General features: G+C 34.3%; 5 protein-coding genes across 5 annotated transcripts; 2 read left to right on the top strand and 3 right to left on the bottom strand.

The window, feature by feature from the left end:
• Positions 1-1123: 1123 nt before the first annotated feature.
• On the bottom strand, positions 1124-3413 carry LOC21390130 (2-C-methyl-D-erythritol 2,4-cyclodiphosphate synthase, chloroplastic). The gene is made up of 3 exons (XM_010114326.2): positions 2912-3413; positions 2665-2795; positions 1124-1575 (listed from the first exon to the last, which is right to left on the bottom strand). Exons 1-3 carry the CDS (start codon positions 3279-3281, stop codon positions 1342-1344), a joined length of 735 nt encoding a protein of 244 aa, XP_010112628.1. The 5' UTR covers positions 3282-3413; the 3' UTR covers positions 1124-1341.
• Positions 3414-4809: 1396 nt separating this feature from the next.
• LOC21390129 (DET1- and DDB1-associated protein 1) lies at positions 4810-7294 on the bottom strand. The gene is made up of 5 exons (XM_024176226.1): positions 7254-7294; positions 7060-7166; positions 5734-5794; positions 5507-5568; positions 4810-5364 (listed from the first exon to the last, which is right to left on the bottom strand). The coding sequence occupies exons 2-5, from the start codon at positions 7141-7143 to the stop codon at positions 5275-5277; spliced, it is 297 nt and encodes a 98-aa protein (XP_024031994.1). The 5' UTR covers positions 7144-7166; positions 7254-7294; the 3' UTR covers positions 4810-5274.
• Positions 7295-9533: 2239 nt separating this feature from the next.
• Positions 9534-13447, top strand: LOC21390128. The gene is made up of 11 exons (XM_010114324.2): positions 9534-9716; positions 9793-9877; positions 10004-10080; positions 10174-10198; positions 10291-10381; positions 10520-10586; positions 11398-11491; positions 11865-12040; positions 12424-12651; positions 12724-12840; positions 13084-13447. Exons 1-11 carry the CDS (start codon positions 9639-9641, stop codon positions 13144-13146), a joined length of 1101 nt encoding a protein of 366 aa, XP_010112626.1. The 5' UTR covers positions 9534-9638; the 3' UTR covers positions 13147-13447.
• Positions 13448-13457: 10 nt separating this feature from the next.
• LOC21390127 (meiotic recombination protein SPO11-2) lies at positions 13458-16043 on the bottom strand. The gene is made up of 11 exons (XM_024176211.1): positions 15919-16043; positions 15750-15833; positions 15529-15658; positions 15296-15433; positions 15117-15205; positions 14679-14807; positions 14488-14582; positions 14293-14355; positions 14127-14203; positions 13881-14008; positions 13458-13778 (listed from the first exon to the last, which is right to left on the bottom strand). The coding sequence occupies exons 1-11, from the start codon at positions 15997-15999 to the stop codon at positions 13644-13646; spliced, it is 1149 nt and encodes a 382-aa protein (XP_024031979.1). The 5' UTR covers positions 16000-16043; the 3' UTR covers positions 13458-13643.
• Positions 16044-21670: 5627 nt separating this feature from the next.
• Positions 21671-22956, top strand: LOC21390126 (WRKY transcription factor 22). Its single transcript, XM_010114322.2, has 2 exons — positions 21671-22079; positions 22247-22956. The coding sequence occupies exons 1-2, from the start codon at positions 21730-21732 to the stop codon at positions 22887-22889; spliced, it is 993 nt and encodes a 330-aa protein (XP_010112624.1). The 5' UTR covers positions 21671-21729; the 3' UTR covers positions 22890-22956.
• Positions 22957-23103: the final 147 nt, after the last annotated feature.

Below are 23103 nucleotides of genomic sequence, written 5' to 3'. Positions count from 1 at the left end.
TTTCAACGCCGACCCATCCACCTAAGCTATTCTGAAGCCTCACGAAATGAGAAAACGCGGTTTTTTTTTTTCCTTTAAAAACACAAACACAAAGAAAATGGAAACATCTCGTTTTAATTGGAATGTCGAGTAATGCCCCCTCACTATGGGACATAAAGAAGTACGTCAACTTCTAAATAATATAAGATTTTTGTCTTAATTTTCTGCGATTGTATATCAATTTCAAAGATAAAGTTAAAAGACTCTTGTAATAGTATTTTTGTAAGCCGTCACGTGGCGGCTTTTACTCTTTTTATTTTTTTTTTGTTTTTTCACTAACTTGACTTTTTATCTTTATTTATCTAATATAATCTAATCTAATAAACATAAAAGAGATAAAGTTCTTTTTTATGGGATTATCACGTGAGAACTCTTCTACTTACGTTTTTTTCTCACTTTTTTACTTATTTTATCTTTATTTTTTATTTTTTGTGAATGTTTTAATACATTTTAATTTTTTGTGTTGTGTTTTAAAAATATATTTTTTCTCATCTTACTCCTATAAAAGTAATTTTTTATCGCATGTGTTCCTACTTTATTTTTTTTATCAATGGTTAAATTAATTTTCTTCGAATGTGTCCATACTTATTTTTTTTTGTCTGTTATCTTTAAACATATATTTTTTAAATAAATTCAGAAATTCTTAAATGGTTGTATAAATGAATCTTCATTATTCGATAAATAATAAACTCTTCAAGTATTTTTAACACGGTAATACGTGCGGAACACGTTACAAAACTACTTCTAAGAAAATGACACAAAATCAAAATGGTTGAATAAAAGGAGAGGAAATTCCCCAAGATTCACTTTTTTTATTCACCACCACTAAGAACCATCTTCCTCGAGAAGAACAGATTGTTGATGTTCTCATTAGACAGAATTACAAGAATGTCGAGAGACTTGTAGATAAATTAAAAATATGAGAAACGTGCTCAACTGGCCGGGAAATGACATTTGAATTCAAATTATACTGCATATGCTAAGATAAAAATCAACTTAGCCATCATGAGAAAATTCATCTGTCAAATGTTGAAATCAAACAGCTGTTGAAATCAAACAGCTTTATATCGTTAAATGGACAAAATTTGGCAATTAAAAACCTGCTATGTCGCTTCTTATTGGTAAACAATTTGACGCTTAACACACTCAAGTTTATCCAATTATGCTTGACTGAATAAATACTTAGCGGCGTACAGATCAAGGAGCTGTTTTTACAAATGCCGTAGTTGCTATGAGGATTGTATACAAGTATTAAAACTACATCCACCACGTGGTTTGACCCGGACTTTGGAAAGCTTGTTTCTATTTCCTCATAAGAAGCACCACAGTATGAGCAGCAATACTTCGATTTTCTCCAAGGCTATCAACCTTCTCATGAGTTTTCGCTTTTAGATTAACAACGGCGGGGTCCGCTCCGAGCAGCTCGGATAAGTTGGCTCTAATGGCCTCCTTGTGTGGACTCAGTTTTGGCCTTTGAAGAATTAATGTGGCATCCAAGTTTCCTATCTCATAACCTGCCTCATGCATGAGTCTCACCTGAAATGGTCATAGGTACAAAGAGTAATCTTTAGCTTGTATTCAAGAAGCGTTTTCTTTCTTTATCTACCCATGTTCTCAGTAAAGAACAGGTCACAAAGAGCTACTGTTGGCTGTTGCTTTTCGAACTTTTGAAGCGACATATAACAAGAGTTCAAAGATGGTAAATTACAGAAGAATGAAAATAACATTGTATCTGCATCAACAATGAGTTTTTCACGCTAAAAATGCCAAACACGGTAAAGTTAGTGTCTAACTTTTATTTATTCTTATTTTCTTTATCTAAAAGGTGAGGCCTGGTATATAAAAGTATGCTCATGGAATTTGAAAGCTGCTCAAAAAGGTTAAAGTAGCAGGCAATAGTAAGCCAAAACCACTTCAACACCAACCAGTTAGGAAAAATGTGTTTGTCTTCGGATCAATTCCTATTTGCTATATTCAGGAATAAGCGTCCCGGCCTCATATCATTCTAAAATAAATCCTCATTGTATTTAACAAGGTGATTGTATTTCTGGTTTAGGGTTCTAAATCTGCTGATTGCAGGCATCGAAGAGAAAACCCAACAACAGATTCAGAGCCCATGTTCAATTTTTAGTGTCGTAAATGGTGTCCAACCAACCAACTGCATTATGCCACGTCACTTAACAGACTTGAACGGAGAAGCATGTAAAAGTTAGTTAAAAAGAATTCGAAATTTTTAAATAAGATGGCATAATGTGGTTGGTGAGACATCATTTGGAACCAAAATTGGAAGGGATCCGAGTCCATCTAATTCAAGCAAAAATCTCTATGGGATAGTGATATGCTTCACCAACCAAGCACAACTTATTCAAAGGGAAATATACATATTCACAAACAAATCAAACAAAACTTCTGTAAGCGCAATCTCTGTATTAACAAAACAGGTCATAATTATTACTACTCGGTTTTTGACCAATCAAAGAATCACATATGAACTATCAACTATCATATCTACATACACAAGAGCCTAAACAGGAATTTCCAATTAGCAGAGTGATTAGTAGTAATCATTATCATGTCATATTTATCAACTTTTCTTGAAAAAAAAAAATGATAATAATAACTTACAGCTTCTTTGATAAAAACAGAAGATGGGGCACCCTTCCACTTGGGATCAGAATCCGGGAAAATCTGCCCGATATCTGGAAGCCCTAAAGCCCCCAAAATCGCATCGACCACGCAATGAAGCAAAACATCCCCTGAAAAAAAAAAACCCCAAATTCAAAAATTCAAAAATTCAAAACTTAAAAATCTTTTCTTTCCCCGGCAAGCGAGCAAATGAACTGAAATTGAAACTGAAACTATTGAAATTCACCATCGGAATGAGCCTCGCAGCCTCTTTCGTGAGGAATATTGATCCCTCCGATGATCAAAGGGTAGCCAGGCTCCAACCGGTGGAGGTCAAACCCGTGTCCGACCCGAAAAGGCAGGGACTTTAAGGGAGTGGCGGAGGCCGGCGATGGCTGGGCCTCCAAGGCGGCGGCAGCGGATGCTGAAGGCACGGCCGACGGCGGCGGAGTTGTTGTTGATGATAATCGGAGAGAGAGAGGAGATGAGGAAAAGAGATTGGTGGAGTTCGGGGGTGTGAAGAGAGAGGAGCGAGGGAAGGAGGAGAGAGAAGGGTATTTGGCGGAGGATTTCGGAAGGAGGGAAGAGGCATAGAGAGAAGATGTTGATGCCGCCATGGCCAAGCTTGAATTGAAGCTCAACTCTCAAACTCGAAGGCTCAAAAAAAGCGCTTTTCTTTCACTTCTGGTGTTTGTGGTTTCTGTTTCTTCAGTTTTGGACTCTGTTCAGCTACCCATTTGGCACTTGTTCAGCTACCCACTTGTTATTATTAGCACTGTTGGTCCTGAATTATGTATATTCTGTCACTTTAGTTCCTAAACTTCTAATTTTAACAAATTACTTCTTAATCTTTTAATTTTTGAATGCTTTGGTCCTTGTACATCAAAATTGATGGTAGACTTAAGAAATTTCACAGAGATCACCACGTTTCAGATGCATAATAACTGACATATTTACAAGTATAATTGCATTAAATGCTAAATATTCTCTTCATTGGTATTACAAACCATTAAAATTTAAAACATTTTACATTTAATGTAACTATTTCTATAAAAATTCTGGATACATTGCATGTGGGGCTTGATTATCTCTGAAAGTTTTCAAAATTCATTTGCCAATTTTCATGTGCAGGAATCAAAATGGTCAAAAATTAAAATTTTAGATAGTGAATAATTAAAATTAAAAATTAAGGGACCAAAATGACAAAATACATACAATTCAGGGACAAATTACCTAATAATTAAAACAGCACTAACACCAATTTTTAAAACCTCTTGACCTTAAGCTTTCTTTTGACTGGTTGGTATCTGAATTTAAAATCTTTTTTTGGTACCTAATTCTAATGATAGTAGTCTTATATTTTGTAATAGCTTGAATTTTTATTTAAAGCTTTGCAAATTGTTTTAATTTTCAAGAGTTTTTTAAGGACATTAAAGGATCATATTTTGCTTCTAACTGTTTCTACAAGACATCGCTTTCTACCAAATTTCAAATTCAATGTTAATTTGTCAAATAAAAAGAATAGAGGGATTAATTAGCCACAAAAATTTCAAAGAGCTAAACTGGCATAATACTTGTATAGTATCAAGATCCTACTTTTAACAATTTGTCATCCCATAAAATAATCACTTATATATTGCTTTCAAAGAAAGCATGCTGCTCGCATGGAAAATATGGAATTAAAAATTTTGGTGTGGTTGTAAAAGTTTGACATATGATATGAGGTGGTTGCGTTCCTTCGCGAATCAGTCCTCTCTAGATTGGAAAAGCTTGACGGACATATTTGACCACCGCAAAAAAAAAAAAATGGATGTATTCATCCGACCTACCATGTTTTTTTTTGAATAATCTCAGCTATCATTTTGAGTTGTCTCATGCATGAACTAAACAAACCTTTCGGTTTTAGCGTGAAGAATAAGAAAAAAGAGAAAAACAAGCATCAATGAAACCGTTGATCACATTCATGTTTGTGTTTGTGTTGATAAACAAACAATCACGTTTTTTAGCCCCAACAATCCTGCCAACCATTGGCCCCCCTCGAGACAGAGAGCGCCTGTCCTGTCAACACTCACTTTTTTGTTGCAAATTTCACCAACCATAGACTTAGAACTAGATTTCTTGCAAAACCTTAAAAACAGCAATTTAGAACTAGATTTCTTCGCCCTGCCTGCCCCAACTTCTGTGTTGCACAGAGTTTCTAAATCAATCTGTTGGGAGCGGGCAAACGAATCCTACGTTTGCTAGACATGGTTGGCGTATTGTATTTATAAGGACTTGGGTTACCTCTCTTAACAAAATCGGCCATTTAAGATGAAACTCTGAGCCTCAATAGATTTCTTGTAAAGCAGCATTTCTGACCTTGCACCTTATGTTAGGCGTGTTCTTGTTTTTAGCATGCACAACTTACTCATGTTAGAAATAGGAAGATAGATTTTGTCATTTCATTCCAAATTAACCGTAGATAGATTTATTCACACATATTCCACAAACAGGCTGAGCATTTCCACAACAATGGGCATTGAGCAGACTATTCTTCATTTCTACAACAACCACGCGAATTCTAGGCATAGTGGTAGGCACATTTACACTGATGGCAATTAGGCAGCAGGCTCAACAGGGAGTGTCTTGGACAGATGCCCTTAGTTGCTTGCATCCATGCTCGGGTAAAAGATGTTCCGGCGCAGCCCTCTTTGGTCTCAACTGCAACGAGAAAGAAAGGCTGTTAAAAGCTTGGAATTTCTCGGTTTCTTTTTTTGCGTATCTGATTCTGTCAATGTTTTGTGGCTAAACAGTAACTAAGCCGTATACGAAGTATATGCAATGTAAAAAACGAGTCACTTACCTTCTCTTCAGCACGCTGATAGATGTGCCTTAGAAGGATATTTTTTGTTTCAGTAGTTATCACTGCAACAGATTGTCAAATCAGTATCTACATTATCATGTTTGGACATAAAATTTTCCAAAGATCACGATTATATCCGGATTCTGACAAATCCTGTTGGCTTTCATCTCTCATGAGAAAGAGAGCACCAGCTACAGAACTAATAAGAGGTGAAATCTATTACTTACCTTGATCAGGTGGTGGAAGGGTCCTGTTATGAGTGGGCTGATAGGTTGTCGGCGTCATCTTCTACACACACAAAAAAAGAAAAAGAAAAAAAAAATCTTAAGAAGGAAGGTAACACATTTTATTATGTCATATTGTTGCAACTAACAACTAAATGATAATCTGATAAAAACATCGAGAATGCATTTTATCCTGAAGAGTATATTTTTCTAGAATATTCATTAAGCAACTCCTTAAAACAAATGCACGCTTCTGCATAATAAACAATGACATGCTAATGAACGGAGATGAAGATATGAACTTTTGAATAACGAATAATTTTTAGTTTCACGAAGTGGTGGAATCTGAACATATAAACTTTGTAAAAACATATAAAGCGTTTTATAGGAGTTGGTACTCTGAAAAAGTCTTTGCTACCCCTTTCATCTTTCTTATTGAGGGGGAAAAACAAAATCAACAACTGACGCTGGGTAGCAGAGGAATAGCCAAGAACACCCTACCTTTTACCTTTTAAAGGGTTTTTGCTATGGTTTCCAATGTTATGTTTGAACTGAAAAATTAACAATCTCCCATTTTTAATCACATAAAGATCTTAACTTGAAATTCTAAAATGAAGCATCTTACAATAAGTTCAAAAACATATTTAGCTGCGACGCTGCGGCAGCTCTCAACATCTTTCACAAGCTCATAGTGTAAACCAATCCATAAGCTCTCCTTTCGTTAGTGATTCATTAAGGGCCAAAAGATTATGGCAAAGAGGATAACTATACTTTGTGCAGAAATGGAACATAAACAATTAATACACCAAGAAAGTGTTCGTAACAAACAACAATAAAGATCAGAATGTACTAAAAAACCAAACATCTAACAGGAAAAAGGTTTGCTTGGGAAAAGCAAATAAAAGTATACAAGACCCTTTTTTGCTTTCATTGAGAGACCTTATACTTTGTTCTTTATCACTAAACTAAGTAATGTCTTACGGTCGGAATATTCAAGAAAACTTACTTCTACCATATGCTTCACAATGCAACTATGCAAATGCTCCAAGTGCCCAATTAAGCAGAATTATAACAAAAACAAAAAAAAAAGGAAGGATCTTAGCAAGATCAAAGAAAACAGATTCACCAACACATTAGCAGAAATGCCCAGAAGCCCTTTTCTTGAATGGACTTAGAATTATCGCCCAAAATGTAATTTTCTCCACAACCCATCTCCACATAATTGATCAAAACATGACACAAGAAAATATTTTATGATAAAAAAATAAAGAAAGAAAGAAAGAAAGAAAGAAAGATGGATTGGATGAAAAAGAGAGATTGAATACTGACAGACGGAGTGGAGGGATCTGAGGGTCGGAGTTGGCTGAAGTTGTGGGGGTCGTACGACGGCCAGTCACCGAGCACAGACCCCATTATTACAAATGCTCCGCTTTTCTCTGCAATCGCAATTCCAAAGTGCTTACACGCACCAAAGAGATTATTAAGAAGAAAAAAAAAATAAGAATAATGGAAAGGTCACCTACGCACACACAGTGGTTGATGAATAATTGTTCAGGGCTTGTTGTTTTACCTCATTTAAAAAAAAATTGAACTGGAATTATAATTTTATTTAAATTTATATTATTTTATAAAATTTAAATTTAAATTTAAGTTTTAACTTAAATTTATGATTAAAATATAAGTTCAAGTTTTTTCTTCAATTTAAATTCATAAACTCAAATTTAAGTTAATGAATAATATTTTTTCTATTTTTAAAAACGTCATAATTTTTTCGTTTTAATTTTAATTGAGATGATTTTTTTTCTATGCGTTCACAATGAACAGATGAATTAAACCCTACCCATATACCCTATTAAAATTTTTCATCACTATTGAGTTTTTATTAAAATACTATTCAAATACAAATTTAAGTTTTGACCTACCTAAACACAAACTCAAAAAGATTCTCATCTCAAACCAAACTCAAATGTACACAACTAAATAAAAACTCAAGTTACAACTTCAACTCAAATTATAATTCAAATTAAACTTAAGATTTACACTCAAGTCACCATAACTCAAAATGCAACCGAACAATTTGAAAATCTCTCAAAGAAAAATTACAACTCAATATCTACACTCAAATTACTATAACTCAAAAATACAAACGAACAAACTCTAAAATTCTTTTCACATAAGCCCCCCTTTATTTTTCTCTAAATATATTGTCCCCATTTGCATTACCAATATGCATTGGCAAAATCATATTTTTGCAAAGGCTACAATTTTCCCCAAGAAAATACCATCATTTCAAGGAAAAAAAAAGAAATTGTTTCTTTTGAGTATAGGAGATGAGTATTTTTTTTTTCTTTATTTTAATATATACACACTTTCATTATTTTTAGTATGTAGTAATTATATATATTTTAATTTTTTTTAATTAGAAGATTCTCTAGTATGTTAGGCGGTACTAGTATACTAAGTTTTTATAACCGTTAAATCTGCATATATTTTTATCTTTTATGTGTTTTTATACAGATTTGACAGACAAAAAACTGACATATTGATATGTTGGCATACCAAAAAAAAATTTCTTTTTAATTATTTAATTTTACATTCTCAATAAAATAGAAAAGTTTCTATTTATTTTTTGTTGTATTTAATTTTACCTCTTTAAGTTTTCCTATTTTGAGGTTTGACCCACAAATATTGATTCATTAATTTTTAGTTAAATAATTATATTAATAAAAAAGATACATGAGTAAAAATTTAGAACCACAACTTAAGAATAAGTTCAACAAATTTTTTTTTTTTCCTTTTTTTTTTCCTTTTAAGACATACGAAGCTTTTTTGCTACCAATATCTTAAAAATGAGATCAATCTTTGTTTCAATTAATTTATACAATAAAAAAAGTCAAAGGGTATGAGTTTTTTTTTTTTTTTAATAAAAAAGAAGATAAATTTTTGGTAAACAAGATAAGATAAATTAGAATTTAGAATGTTAAATTATACGTTGGTCATGGCACCATCCTAGGTGATTAAGTTGTAAATATCTTTTTTTTTTCCTGAAAAAAGGATAATATTTTGAAGCTTTTTTTTTTTTTTTTTAAAGTTAGTTGTACTTGAACTTCAACTTATGAGTAAAAAACAAATTTTGTAAAACATGAAGGAAATCTTATGAAATTGACTATAATTTCTAGCAACTATAAATAATTTTTGGGAGAAAGAGAGAAATAGACCAAGATTTGAGATGAATTAAAATTAATAGGCCAATAGTTTACATAAGTTAATAAATAGGCTAAATTACTGTTTTCGTCCATAACTTGTCTAGTTATGAACCATAACTTGACAAGTTATTGTCAATAATTCATGGTTTTTGTCCATAATTTGTCCGGTTATGAACCATAACTTGACAAGTTTATCTATAACTTATTTAGTTATGAACCATAACTTAACAAGTTATGACCTATTAATTTTTATAACTAAAAATTAACCTATATATTTTTTTAAACTTTTCATATTGGCTTATTTTTTATTATTTCTGATAATTTTTTGTTTAAAATATTGGCATATAGTTTCTGCTCATTAAGGCCCAATAGACCCATGAACTTATTAGCCCAGAAGATAATCCACACCGCTAGCCGCGAGATCCAGATCCAGATGAGGAGCCCATATAAAGACCAAATCCAGATTCCAGATTCTTGAGGAAGCAAGTCCACTCGATCGAAGTCGCTCACAAACTGATTCCCCACGGAGATGGCGATAGTCGGCGAAGCACCGTAGCATTCCCCGCTAGTTCCATTTAGGTCTTAAAACCCTTGCTCTTCGAACTTTCTCTCTCTACTCCTCAACCTCAGGAAGAAGCAAAACAAGAGAGAGAGAGAGCCGGCGGTGTTGTGGATCGTCGGCGAAGAGAGGAAGAAGCGGACATGGCGGCTCCCGAAGCTCCTCTCTGTTATGTTGGCGTCGCCAGGCAATCCGCTGCTTTCCGCCTCATGAAACAAATGGTACTCTCTCTCTCTCTCTCTCTCTCTCTCTCTCTCTCCGAATCAGAACTTTCATGATTTCATGACGGTTGTGTAGGGATGGGAAGAAGGTGAAGGACTTGGGAAAGACAAGCAAGGGATTAAAGGACATGTTCGAGTCAAAAACAAGCAAGATACTGCCGGTTCGTTTCTTCTGATTTTCTTCGAAGTTTTTGCTTTTAGGACTTCTTTGTGTGTGTGTGTGTGTGTGTGTTCTCTGCTCAATTTAGGATTGATTTTCTGTTTTTTTTTGGGGAAATGTGAAATAGGTATTGGTACAGAGAAGCCGAACAATTGGGCATTCGACACTACGCAATTTGATAGCATTCTCAAAAGATTGAAAGTGGTAACTTTCGCATTTGTTTCTTACTAATTCGAGTATGGTTTCAGTCAAAAAACGCTTTTTGGTTCATTCTTTTCATTCGTTTTTGATTGGCAGCAAACGGCGCAGCCTGATGAAAAAGGTAATGACATTGTTGGATTAGCTTAATTTTGGTTATAAAGTTGTTGTGATTGATTATTATGCTCTAAGAACTGCATTTCTTTGTTCTGATAGATGTGGAGAAGAAAGCTGAAGTAGAAGATGAAACAGAAGTGTCAACCCAGGTTCAAGATGCAGTCGTTAAGGCTACTCGACCACAGGGAAGGTCAGTTTGTGTGGTGCAAGCTATATAGATTCCAGTGTTGCGTTGTTATTCCAATTGCTAGTTAGTTGTTCACTTGTTTAGTTGTTTTTATTTTTCTAGTTTCTTATTATTAAGGACTATCATTTTTCTCATAATCAGATATAAGAGAAGGGAGAGAGGGAAGCTTGTTCATGCGTACTCATCAAAGGATCTTGAAGGAATCCTTGTAAGTTCAAATAGTGGATAACGTTTCTCTTCTTTTCGTAAAATAGTTTTTGGCCTGCATGCATTTTTTAAGTGAGAGTGTTATTTATGGTTCTTGCTGCATCAAAACTTTTTGGGTTTTTTTTCCTCATTATTTTCTAGGACTTTGATTCTCGTTATTCATTGTCTTTCAATTTTATCCCAACTTTAAGACAAATAGGGACGCGTGAATTATAGGGGTAATCATAAGGTAATTTGTTCTTTGTTTTCCCCCAAACTAGGAACGCATGAATTATAGGGGTAATCATGAGGTACTGTGTTCTTTGCTTTTCTCTTTTGTTCTTTCAAAAGAAAATCAGTGTTAAGCACCATATAAAAAAAAAGGTGTTTTCTATAACTAATGAAAAACGTACAAGGTATAACGTTCAAACTTCATTAGCTTCACCGTCACTCTATATTGGCTTATGCTGAATCAATCTACTATTTTCTGAATGCCTCTGCTTCAGTTGAAAGGCTGACGGGGCATCGGAAAGTATATGATGTTATTTATGATGGGAATTCAGGTAATTCTGACGTATTTTTAATGTTGTATGCAGCTATATTAAACCTGTGATGGGGATGTTATAAAAACTAAATTTCTCTCACATTAGATATTCAAATTTAAGTCACACACACACACATATTTATATATGTTTCTGAAATTTGATTCGGGCATGACTCTTATGTTTGTAACATGGTATATAACTCTTTTTGCGTTTGGACACAACTTTGTAAGTTGAGTTTTTGTTTATGTTCTATGGTCTCTTTAATGACTTCGGCAATACACACTACAGGTCAAAAAGGTTGAGGAGTCTACTGCAACAAATCCTAGTCTAGATGGCCAGTTGGAGTCCGAGATGGCATCTGAAAGTCATGTTTTTCCTGAAGGTAATAATCTCTGAAGCGTTGATTGATTTTGAATTATGGGTAGAGTCCTCATGTTGCTCGATTATGTTGTAGAGTCTACACATATTAGTCGTTTCCTTTCTGTTCATTAGTTTCTATTGCATAAATTGAATCCAGGGAGCTCTAGGTTAACTTATGTTTTTTGTTGCCCGTTGATGTCACTTTCCATCTTATGAGAGTGATTGTGTTCATAATGCACATAGTTATGTAGATATGCACGGAGCAATATGGTATAGCTATTTAGTGCTTTCATAAGCCTATGTTTTCTCACTTTCTCGATTGAATGCGTTCTTAATGCTCATAGCTCATGTGAGTCAAACCGTTGCTCATGTAGTGACCTTATCGCATCATACAGGAAACATGCAGGAAGATATTTCTCCAGATTGGTGGGGCTTTAAGTTTGGGTTTATCTCTGGTGGCTTTCTAGGAGCAGAGTCTAGAAGAAAGTTCAAAAATGGGAACGCTCAAAATAGTAAGGAGAGAACTGTATTTCATGAGGATGATCAAGAGAATCTATACAAGCTTGTTCAGGTACGTACCATTCTTATTTGAAAAGGGAAAAAAAAGTGTCATTCCCTTATTGAATCTTTTTTCAGTTGCAAAAATGTGGCACTCTATTAGTTTCATATACTCCAGTGCTGCCATTCTCAGTGAAGCATTTCCGTTGGCAAAAAAATGTGATACTAATTATTGTTAAATATGAGAATGTATTTAAGCTTATATGCCATGTGATTAATAAAATATTGGAAAACAATTACGCTGCTTAATGAATTGATTTTACTGTCTTTTTAGTTATTTTTTTACTTCATAAGCAATTGAAATAACATGGAAGGAATGTGCAGATGTTGTCTTTTTTATTGGTCGCATGGTCCTGACGTGTTTAATAACAGATATGCGTTACTTTCATTTTTTAGGATAAATCCACAACTGGAAAGCAAGGCTTAGGTATTAAGGACCGGACAAAGAAAATCGCCGGTTGCTACTTTCAGGGGAAGAAGACATCATTTAGTGACAGTGAGGATGAAGATTCTACTGATCCTGATTGTTCAGAAAAAGGAAAACCTGATGTCTCTTTTGAAATTGAAAGGAAGAAGGAACCAAAAGTAAAGTTGAAAAAGTTGTGTAGGCAGCTTCTTCGTCAGGTTAGTCCCTCCAAACGTTTCAGCTTCGAATGTTTCAAACTTGTATCGGCACTAATTCACAGCTTATTTTAGGTACCTGGCGAGTCACTAAAGCTGAAAGATCTGAAAGCCTTGATTGATGAACATTCAACTGCTGTTTTCTCACACTTCTCTTCAAAGGCAGACACGCTCACTTATTTAAAACAAAAGGTATTCTTTTCTTTTTACTGTTGAATAGTCTCTGGTCCGAATATCTGTTGCATTACTTTCTTCATAATTCCGATTTCCAACTTATAGTTGTCTTTGATTTAATACCTCTCGCAGTTTTTATTTTCAATGTGAAAATGTTGAGGAATGCTCGTTCTGAATTCTAACTGTGAACATGCATATTACTTTTTGCATTGTCATAGTTTTCCTCTCTTTGTGCCATGACAATGTTGGTTGTTTGTGCAGCTGAAAGGCAATAAGAAGTTCGTTGTGGAAGGCAAAAGAGTCAGACTCGCATCGAGGAGTTGAAAGAATTTTTGTTGGAAGAAATTTTGAAACGCCATTCTTTATTTTACCAAGAATTTTGAGATGTTTGTAGCCGTGTAGCGTGATCTGTATATTGCAGCCGAGTCCAGTTCATATTCAGATCTGCGTATATCTTGCTGTTGCTTGATCTATTGTACTAATTAGTCGACAATAAAGCAGTACTTTAATTCATTACCATACGAAATGAGTGTTGTATACGAAGGTGCTTTAAAGGCATTCTTCCATTGTTGTTTTAGTTTTATTCAACCATTCCTCTTTTCTTCTTTTTTGTTTTGTACAATTCAGTGATCGGGTTGAAAATATTTTCTTTTTTGTTTTCGACAATTCTGTGATAGGGTGTGAAAAAAAATACTCAAAAGATTCTCTCTCCTGCCTTTGGTGGGTTGAAAAGATTCAATTATTCCACTGCCAGCACCAGGTTCATATTTCCACTTTTTGTTAGAACAGAGTTCCGTCAAAATCGGCAGTAAGGAGAGATGTTAGATGTAGTTGGCCTGTACAATTTTGTTTGCCATGAACTTCCTCAAGAAATCATACCCATGACAGTACAGAGCTTCGATTTCAGCTCTTTGCCCACTTTGAACCATGAAAGTCAACTCTTCTTTGTAATTCTCCTGTAACACAAGTTGTGAGAGTTAAATTATTTCAATTTGTTGAAACAGAATATATCATTCTTTCTCCAACCATTCAAAGGGTTTTGACTTTTGAGTCATTACCGGTAAGATTTCCGATGACATCAAGCTTTTAGCAATTTGCAGGTCCTTCGGTTTCAATGGAACTAGAGATTCTTCAAGTATGAATTGTAGATCATCTCTCCGAAGTCCCAACCACTTCACATTGCAAGCTAGCAAAATAAAAGAAGGTCATGTATCGGTAAGCTTTATTGTAGGATACTAGGTTGAATGATTTGACGAGACCAATAACATAAAATGAAAAAGGAATTATGAGACAAGAAAGTTAACCGTATCCGTAAGCCTCCAGGCCCATCCCTAAACTTCCATATTTGAAGGTGCATAAAATAGCTAATCCAGCTGGGTTCCTATTATTTATTTATTTGTCTTTGGAAACTCAGAGGTAAACACTACCAAAGTAACTGGTTCAGTCACGAGGGAAAGGAGTTGTTCATACCAGTCAACCAATGCAAGAATCGGCAATTCGGGAAAAGCCCGGCTCATTCGATGAAGAAGCAACCTACATTGATCAATGATCACCAAGTTTAGCTTGTGGGCATATTTAGCAGAAGATTAAATTTGCATACGTAAACTCTTAACGCTTTAAACTTTCAGGCTCTAAAACTCCGAGGCGACCTGTTCAGAAGTTTACCTTGTGGCAATATCTGGATAGCCTTTGGCTGTGATGAGAATGCTTGGAACTTGGTTAAAGAAACCATCCTCTGTCAGCCGCTGGAATATTGCATGCTAAACGTGTCCCGAGTACTCAGAAAAGAATAGGCCAGGGATTTTGAGGAGTAAGAAATGGAAAAGGATTGATCTAATATACAAATTAACGAATACCTTTTCCACCACAATGATGTACCGTGCGTCTGTCTTCAGTATCAATTTATCCAAAAGATTCAAGTCACCAGAGATAGCATGCCCAGAAGATCCACAGACAGAACAATCGACAACCTCTTGATTTGGCTCCTGCCACATGATTCGGAGTAAACAGAGAACGGGCACTGCATGAGTTATCTTGTTCAAATACAAAAGCAAGAACAAGTATGCCGAATTTCATTTCTATGCAAAAATCTCTTCACAAATGAAAAGAGTGAACTATTTAGCGAGTTTTCAACAATTCAAAAACTCTTAATATCGAATGCTGAAACTCCAAGAACTGCCAGTCCAATGACCCAATAATTCATCGGATCATTCTCAAACTACAGCGAATCATACTCATCTTGATCAGATTAAGAGAGAGAGAGAGAGAGAGAGAGAGAGAGAGAGAGAGAGCACTTGCAGCAACAGACGGCCAGCAACAAGCCCTCTGCTGGACGCCATGATTCCAAGACTGTACCGGCTGCACCGAAGCAACGCGACGACATCTGGACCAAAAAAATTATTCTACTATTACAATGTAATAAGGATTACATTTTTGAAATGCTAATAGAAACATTCATAGGGGAAAAAAGGACCTTGGATAGTCCTATTGACTTCCAGCTGAGATGAGAAGTAATCGGGGGAATCGCAGATCAACTTGTAGAAGAGCTCCCTCTGTGTGACTCTCTTCTCTTGAGATAAGATCTTATACGACATCTCCATCACCTTCCACACTGCAATTTCCAACAAACAAAAAAGAACGAAGAAAATTCCTTTTCTGGCATTATAGAAACTCCTAAACGCAAACGAAACCGATGAACATAACAACCTCTAATAAAGGCTTTAGCAGCGTTGGCTCGCATCAGAGATCTAGTGCAAAAAGAGCGAGAGAGGAAAATCCAAGAAACTTCGGTCAAAATTCCTCGACTAACATAGCCATTTCTCGAATTTCTAGCGATCTAGAAAATTTGCCGAAGAGAAATTAGAAATACACAAAAAGAACGAAAATTTCAAGATAAGATCGGAAAGTTTTGGAGATTCGATTAGTACCAAAGGAAGATCTGATATTGCCGGAGAAGGAGAAGTCAAGATCCTGAGGAAATTGAGCACGGCGACTTCGATTCTCGGTAGAACCTGTACGGTCACAACAATGGCGAAATCATGATGACGACGACGATGATGATAATGATGATCATGAGATGCGAGAAAGATTACGAGCCTCGGAAGGAGAGAGAATATCGGCGTAGCAGAGTTGTTGATCGGAGAAGAAACGCATCGAGGATATCAGCGGATCTTCCATTTCTTCTCTGTTTCTCAATTCTGCGCGCGAACGAAACCGCCGCGTTTTTTAAACGGGCTTTACTCGGTTGGTGGCTGTGCGACGTCGGTTGGATATTATTTCAGTCATTTGGGCTTATGTCGGCGTTATGGGCTAGCCCATTATGAGCCGCTTTGAGCTTAAGGCCCGAAATTTTCTCTCAGGAATGTTTGGTGCACGTGCATCTAGTGCGCGCGAGGATGTGTGTGTGCAAGGCAAAATTGATCTCGAAACTTTTTTTTTTTTTTTTTTGCGTAAAAATAAGTGTCATCTCGTCTCTAATTTCATTTTTCTATAACAAAAGTCCAAGACCTCACTGATAGAACAAAAACGACGCAGTTTTACGCAAAGGATGAGATCACTTTCATTCACACCACCGTATGTCCAACGCAGCACAGGTCATTGATCGAAAAAAGACTAAATTGAAACATTAATCAAATTTTTATAGTTATCCACGTTATAAACTTTTTCAGAGAAAGTTAACGTTTTGCTAGGACTTGTATTTTATGTCCAATTTTAGTCTCCCAAATCATGTTTAACCAATCACATTATATCACGTCATTTAAAAATTTAAAATATTTTTTAATTAATTTTTTCATACTTTATTGTTTGAGTTTATTAAATAACGTGGTTAGTTAGACATTATTTGAAACATCAACAATTAAACATGTAATCTAAATCCACTTTGCTTGCCTAACCTAGATCAATTTCATTTGATGGAGCTCCATAGTCCAATGTCGAATTAGATAAAATTTCAAGAATAAACGGATAAATATTTAGATTGTTGTTCCAGAGGAAAGTTTGGAAGTGATTTCGGTTATTTAGAATGACCAATGGCGTCATGAAAACCATCTCCAGAAGTTTATCTTTGAAAAACGGCATGCAAACACCTGTCGTTTATTTCGTGGACAATCTCTTTAAGATAATAGACGCATTTAAAACTCGTTTTAAAATGATTTTATTTTTTGTATACAAATAAAAATGAAAACATTTTCAATCTTAGATAGAAATCATTTTTAAAAATGTGTTTGGTAGTTTTCTCAAGAGATTATTTTCACTATAAAAAACTCATTAATGTCTCTCTCTCTGCTCAAGAGAGGAGAAAACAAAAACAAAAAATAAAAAACGACTAAAAGTCATTTTTTATTTATCTCTCATTTTACACTAAACTAAAAAATCGTTTTCATTTCCCTTTTTTTGCCTTTAGTGCGCCAAACGCCGTTTTAGAAACGTTTTTATTTTTTCTTTCTCGAAAAAGTGAAAAATAAAAACGGGATCAATTCTAAATAATTTGAACAAAAAATTTGGAAGCATAATTCATCAATCAGAAATGCTTTACACTTTTTACATTCAATATTTTATACATAGGCTTTATTATTTCATTTTTTATTTAAAAAATAATACTTTATATTAGTAAAATTCAAGCGTCAAACAGTAGATGCAGAGAACGTACAGTAAAATGAGTGATGCTATAGCATTTCTCTTCATCAATTTGGAAGTCTGATTTTTGTTTCCCTAATTTCTTCTCCAATCAAGTGTTAGCCACTCTCTTGAATTTTGCAAAGAAAAAGAAAAGTTTTGACATTGCACATACTTAGTGTACCCTATAAATATAATCTTTCATTTGAACGAAGAAACTCTATTCAAAGAGAGGAAAAAAAAAAAATCTTGCTTCAATAGTTATTAATCTTAGTCAAATAGAATAATAAAATCGCAACTTTTGTTTACAATCCTATATAGATAACTAGATAGGATCTATATATACTACTAGCCTAATATGTTAAAATAATATATTATTATTATAACCAATTGACTCGTTCAAAACTTGCTAGCTAAATTAAATCCATGCCAATTCCGCGTGGTACAGTATCTAAACCTATGAACCTATATTATATTGGAGAGTTGGCCATAATGTGGTCCCAAAAGGTTCTTTTTAACTTCCCTTCATTTCACGTAACAATTATGCTAATTTTTTTAGTAATTTATTCTTCCTATAACATCACTCTCTCGTCATCAGTTTGCCCAGGAAAGGGAGCAAGGAAAACCACATCTCAACCTTAATTATCAAAACATTAACAATGGCGAGTCAGCAATCTTATAATATTGATATTAAGAAATCCACAAGATTGATAACTTTCACAGATTACAAATTTGAATCGGGATTAAGAATTCCACAAATTTGCCCGTTCACTTCGCTGATTCGAGTTTGTAATTCGAGTTGAGATGTGATTTTGTGTGAGAGCTTTTTACTGTAGCAAAAAAGTTAGATGTGACTAAAAAGTTAGATGTGACTGTTTCTGAGAGCTTTTTACTGTAATAAAACTCGAATTCTAAACTCGAATCGGTGAAATGAATGGGGCCGTCTGATAGTCAAGATGAATAGACTTATATCTAGGCATTACCAATGGTGCTAATTTTATATTGCAGAAAGAAATAAAATAAAGAACACACAAAATTTATAGCAATTTACTTTTAATTTGAAAGTTATGTTAACTTTAAATCGTCGTAGTAATTTATTATTATGAATAAGAAGTTTATAAAAAGAAAAACGCACGCATCTCACTGATTTCTCCTTAAAAAAATAAATAAATGGAGGTTTAGAGCTCGTTTGATTTATGGATTAGAATCATTTTCGATTTATGTGTGTTTTTTATGAGAGAAAATGCTGTAACGAACCATGAAACATGATTCAAATTAGAGAACGAATCCTCCAACTAAACGAACTCTTAATTTTTCCGTACACAGAGGCCAAACATCAAGGATGATAGTCGATAATATTACATAGACTTCAGAATAATGGAATCGTTTTCTTTAAATTTCCGTTTTCGCCATTTCAATATAGAATTATTTTCGATAAAATAAATATACAAAAAAAAAAAAAATACATGAGTAATTAGAGTTGAGTGTTTAACAGATATTATATCATACATATACTTGCAGTTTCGTTTTCATTAGAAGCCGGTCTATAATTCTTTCTCTGATCATTAGTAATTAGCGTTGAGTGTTTAATAGATATTATATTTAAAAGGGTGTATTAATTTTTCTCAATTATTTAAAGTGAGGTGTGTGAAAAGTATGTTTTAAAACACTTTTGCTCTTAAAAGTAATTTTATGGGTGGATATATAATTCAGTAATAGCAAAATTGATAAAAAAAATAGACATATATGAAAAGTAGAAAAAGGGGCCTTTTAAACAAAGTGAACCCATCTTATTATAGACGGTATTACCGTGAACGTTTAGTTTATAAATTTAGAATTATTTTCGATTTACGTATATTTTTTTGTGAGAGAACATACTGTAACGAATTATGAACCATAATTCGAATCATGACACGAATTCACCAACTAAACGTCCGAGGCCGAAACCACCGATAGGAAAGAGCTTAGAACATAGCATGCAAGTTGTAAAAGAAGTACAAATGACTGAACTTTTCTTGCTTTTGACTATGGGATTTCTTGTATTTGCTGTGTCTTTGAGTTCATTCGGTGTATAAGATCACTCGGATTTGAAAAAACTGGCTCTCCATGATAACAACGGGAGAGAAAAAGAAATTTTGATAGTTTCGTAAGTGAACAGATTTTCTGAATGCAAGTTGTATAGTTCAATATGCTGTATCTTTGTCGGTTTCTCCAACTCAAACTACGCATGGTTGAATTGTTTGTTTTTTAAAAGAAAAGTTCAATGATACTGTTAAAAAGAGGAAAGTGGGAGTCCCTATATAATAAATAAAAAATAAAAAATAAAAAAGACACCATTTTTGTTGTTAAAGAGGGTCTATATATAGATTAGCTATATCCTATTAGGCTATTACCTGAGGGTGGGGAATAAGGTGGACCAATCAATCAAAGTTTTATTCTCTGCATATCCTAGAGTCACTATATATAATGTGACAAGTATTGGTCATGATTTCATAACATAATCACATCACAGCTCAATATGACATGCCCAAAGTTTCTCTAGTAATCCGAATAACGATACGATGACACGATTTAAAATTCGTATAAAGTTAACGGGTTTAGGTTTATTATAAATAATTTAGATCATAATCAGGTTGACACGATTAACATGATTAATAAATGAGTTAAGTTAGGATTGACCTCCTAATACGAATTGACACGATTAACTATATGTGTCATCTGTAATTTAATGATATGTGATATAACATAAAAGTTTATATGACATATTAAATACAAATAATGTGAATTTTAATATTTGTAAGTAAAATTCATTTATTTTCTTAAGAAAAAAATAAATAAATTAATAAATATGTTAAATCTGTCTTGATCGTATTAAATAAGTCATTATTATATTAGTTATTTATTTAATATGTTAATTTAAACGAGTTATACGAGTTAATACAATTAACACGATTAATAAATGCGTCGTGTTTAGGTTGACATTTTTGACACGTTTAATAAATATGTCGTGTTTGAGTTAATATTTTTTGACTCAATTAATAAACGGGTTGACACGAATACGACCCATTAACACAAATTGCCACCCTTAATTTTTTGGCCTCTTTTTGGTATTAGATAACGTGGTGAAATATTTTGTGAACCAAAAAGGTTTATCTATAAATTCTTTATATATATATATATATATAATGTGGTATCGAAGTGTACCCTCTTAAATAGTCTCATTTCATTTTATGTGTGTTCATTTCACAACTCAGTCACAACTTAACTTGAGTTGTATATGTATGAGAAAAATACTGTAATAAAAAAATAAAATTTAAATTTTTATAAAAAAATTATAACAATAAAATTTAAATTGTGACTTAAACTGTAAGGCCTTCATCTAATAAAGTTTGAGCTAATGACCACGGCAATATCTTTTAGATTTTATTATCATACCCCTTTGATGTCTAATATTTCAAACCCAAAGAAGGATTCAGATTGATGTTACGGACATCAAATTGTTTACTAAATGATATGACAGAAGTTGTCATGCACCTTTTATTTATTTAATTAGATATTGACAACTGTCACATTATTAATTTGGTTTCCATAATTGATTAACAATTTGAACATTCCAATTAAATGGTTAACCGTCATCTTGTGGTTTGCTCGTGGGTTATGAGCTCAGCAATATATAAGCATGATCAGCCTATGATACTGTTAATTACAAACTTTAGATTAAACTCTGGCACACTTAGGCAATTACAAAGTTAAGTAGTTTATAAAATCTAGAACATCCTCGTAATGTTTGAGTAATTTGACCAAAAATGATGGAGACGAGTTTAACAAAATCACGCGGCTAAGCCGACACAGAGACGAAAAAAGAAAAAGTAAATGGCGTGGAGATTCAATCCGAAAACTTCCAAATTATCGGTCCTTACCTTGGCTTAGCTTAAAGATACTCGTATTCGTAGCCATAAAAGGTGTACTCGCGCAGCCACTGGTGTAGAGGCTGAAAAGCCAAGTGGATACAAGCGAGTATCAAATACGCGCGACTGCACTAAGTCTTTTTTTTTTTTTCCCCTTGTTACACCATTTGACTTTAACAAAGTCAACTCTATATTGTAAATGCAAATGGGGTTTTTGATTTGATTCTTTTGAATAAAGATGGAACTTCAAATCTCTCATAAACCTTCTTTCTATGTGTATATATAAGACCAAGTCTTGCTTCAAATTTGCTATGACATAACATATCCTCCTTTTTCCTATCATAATTAGGCCACCTTCATTTCTCTCTCATATTTCCATATATAAATGGATCATCAGGGTTGGGATTTGATAGATGTAGTAAGAGGAAACAGCAACAACAACATGGAATCATTCATGTCTACTAACATCAGAGAATCCGCAACGTCTTGCTTTGTTCCTCGGAGCGTTCAAGAAAACGACGATCTTTTCTGCGCTTACCCTCATCTCTTCGAAACGACTACGGCTTTCGACGAACTGGAAGATCTCTACAAGCCCTTTTACCCAGTTTTGCATTCTCCTTTTTCCTCCCCGTCCACACCACTCGCCTCCTGCATATCTCTGCCTCAACAAGCCGAGATTAACGTACCACAGAAGATAAAAAAGGTGAAAGAAGCCGCCAGTAAATACAAAAAGAGGTTAGTCTTTAATTTTTGCTTTAATAATATATAGTTTACGTTTGATACTTGTGAACATAGTTTCAGTATATTTTGAAGATTATGAACGGATCATCCGTGTATTTTCGATGTGGGATTTTGGGTGTTACAGTAATTCTGAATAATTGTTCTATGTTGATATTGAGCAGGAAAAATCAGCAGAAGAAGGTGGTAAAACAGGTGAAAGAAGATGGGCTTTGCGCGGACATGTGGGCATGGCGAAAATACGGGCAGAAGCCGATCAAGGGATCGCCATATCCGAGGAGCTACTACAGGTGCAGTAGCTCCAAAGGATGTTCGGCAAGGAAACAGGTCGAGAGGAGCCCTTCCAATCCAGAAATCTTCGTCATAACTTATACCGCCGAGCACAGCCACACGCACCCGACGCGCCGGAACTCGCTCGCGGGCAGTACACGAAGCAAGTTTCCGGCATCGAAAATGGCCTTCCGTCAATTGGATATTGATCATAAATCCAGTACTTCTGATGATCTGGATATTGTTGATCAAAAGGATCATGAGTTGGTGCAAAACGAGAGCAGTACTAAAAGGGAAAATGAGGAAGTAGTACTGGATCATGGAGAATGTAGCAGTGAAACAATTAATGTCATGCCAAAGCCAAATCATGTGATGTTAGGGCATGATCAGATGTTTCCGAGCTTAGAGGATTTGGAAAGGGGCTTAGAGGAACTGGATGGTGGGTTTCTTGATGGTTTTGCCGATGATCATGATCACTTTATTGATGCTAATTGGTTCGTTGATCATTACTCCACAACCTTAGCAGGAGCTTGCTGACACACTACTCATCAAGAGACCAGAGTAGAGAATCATGTTTGGATGTTTGTTTCTTATATTCGTATTTGATTCTGAATCATGATTCATGATTCTCTACAGTATTTTTTCTCATAAAAAACATACGTAAAATGAGAATGATTCTGAATCACGATTCTGAATATATGAATCAAACGTCCAATTTATAATTTAGTCATATACATCTTAGTTTTTTTTT

Source organism: Morus notabilis, unplaced genomic scaffold (genome assembly GCF_000414095.1).
Source record: "Morus notabilis unplaced genomic scaffold, ASM41409v2 Scaffold1168, whole genome shotgun sequence".
Taxonomy (NCBI): Eukaryota; Viridiplantae; Streptophyta; class Magnoliopsida; order Rosales; family Moraceae; genus Morus; species Morus notabilis.
This window is presented reverse-complemented; position numbering and strand designations above follow the sequence as displayed.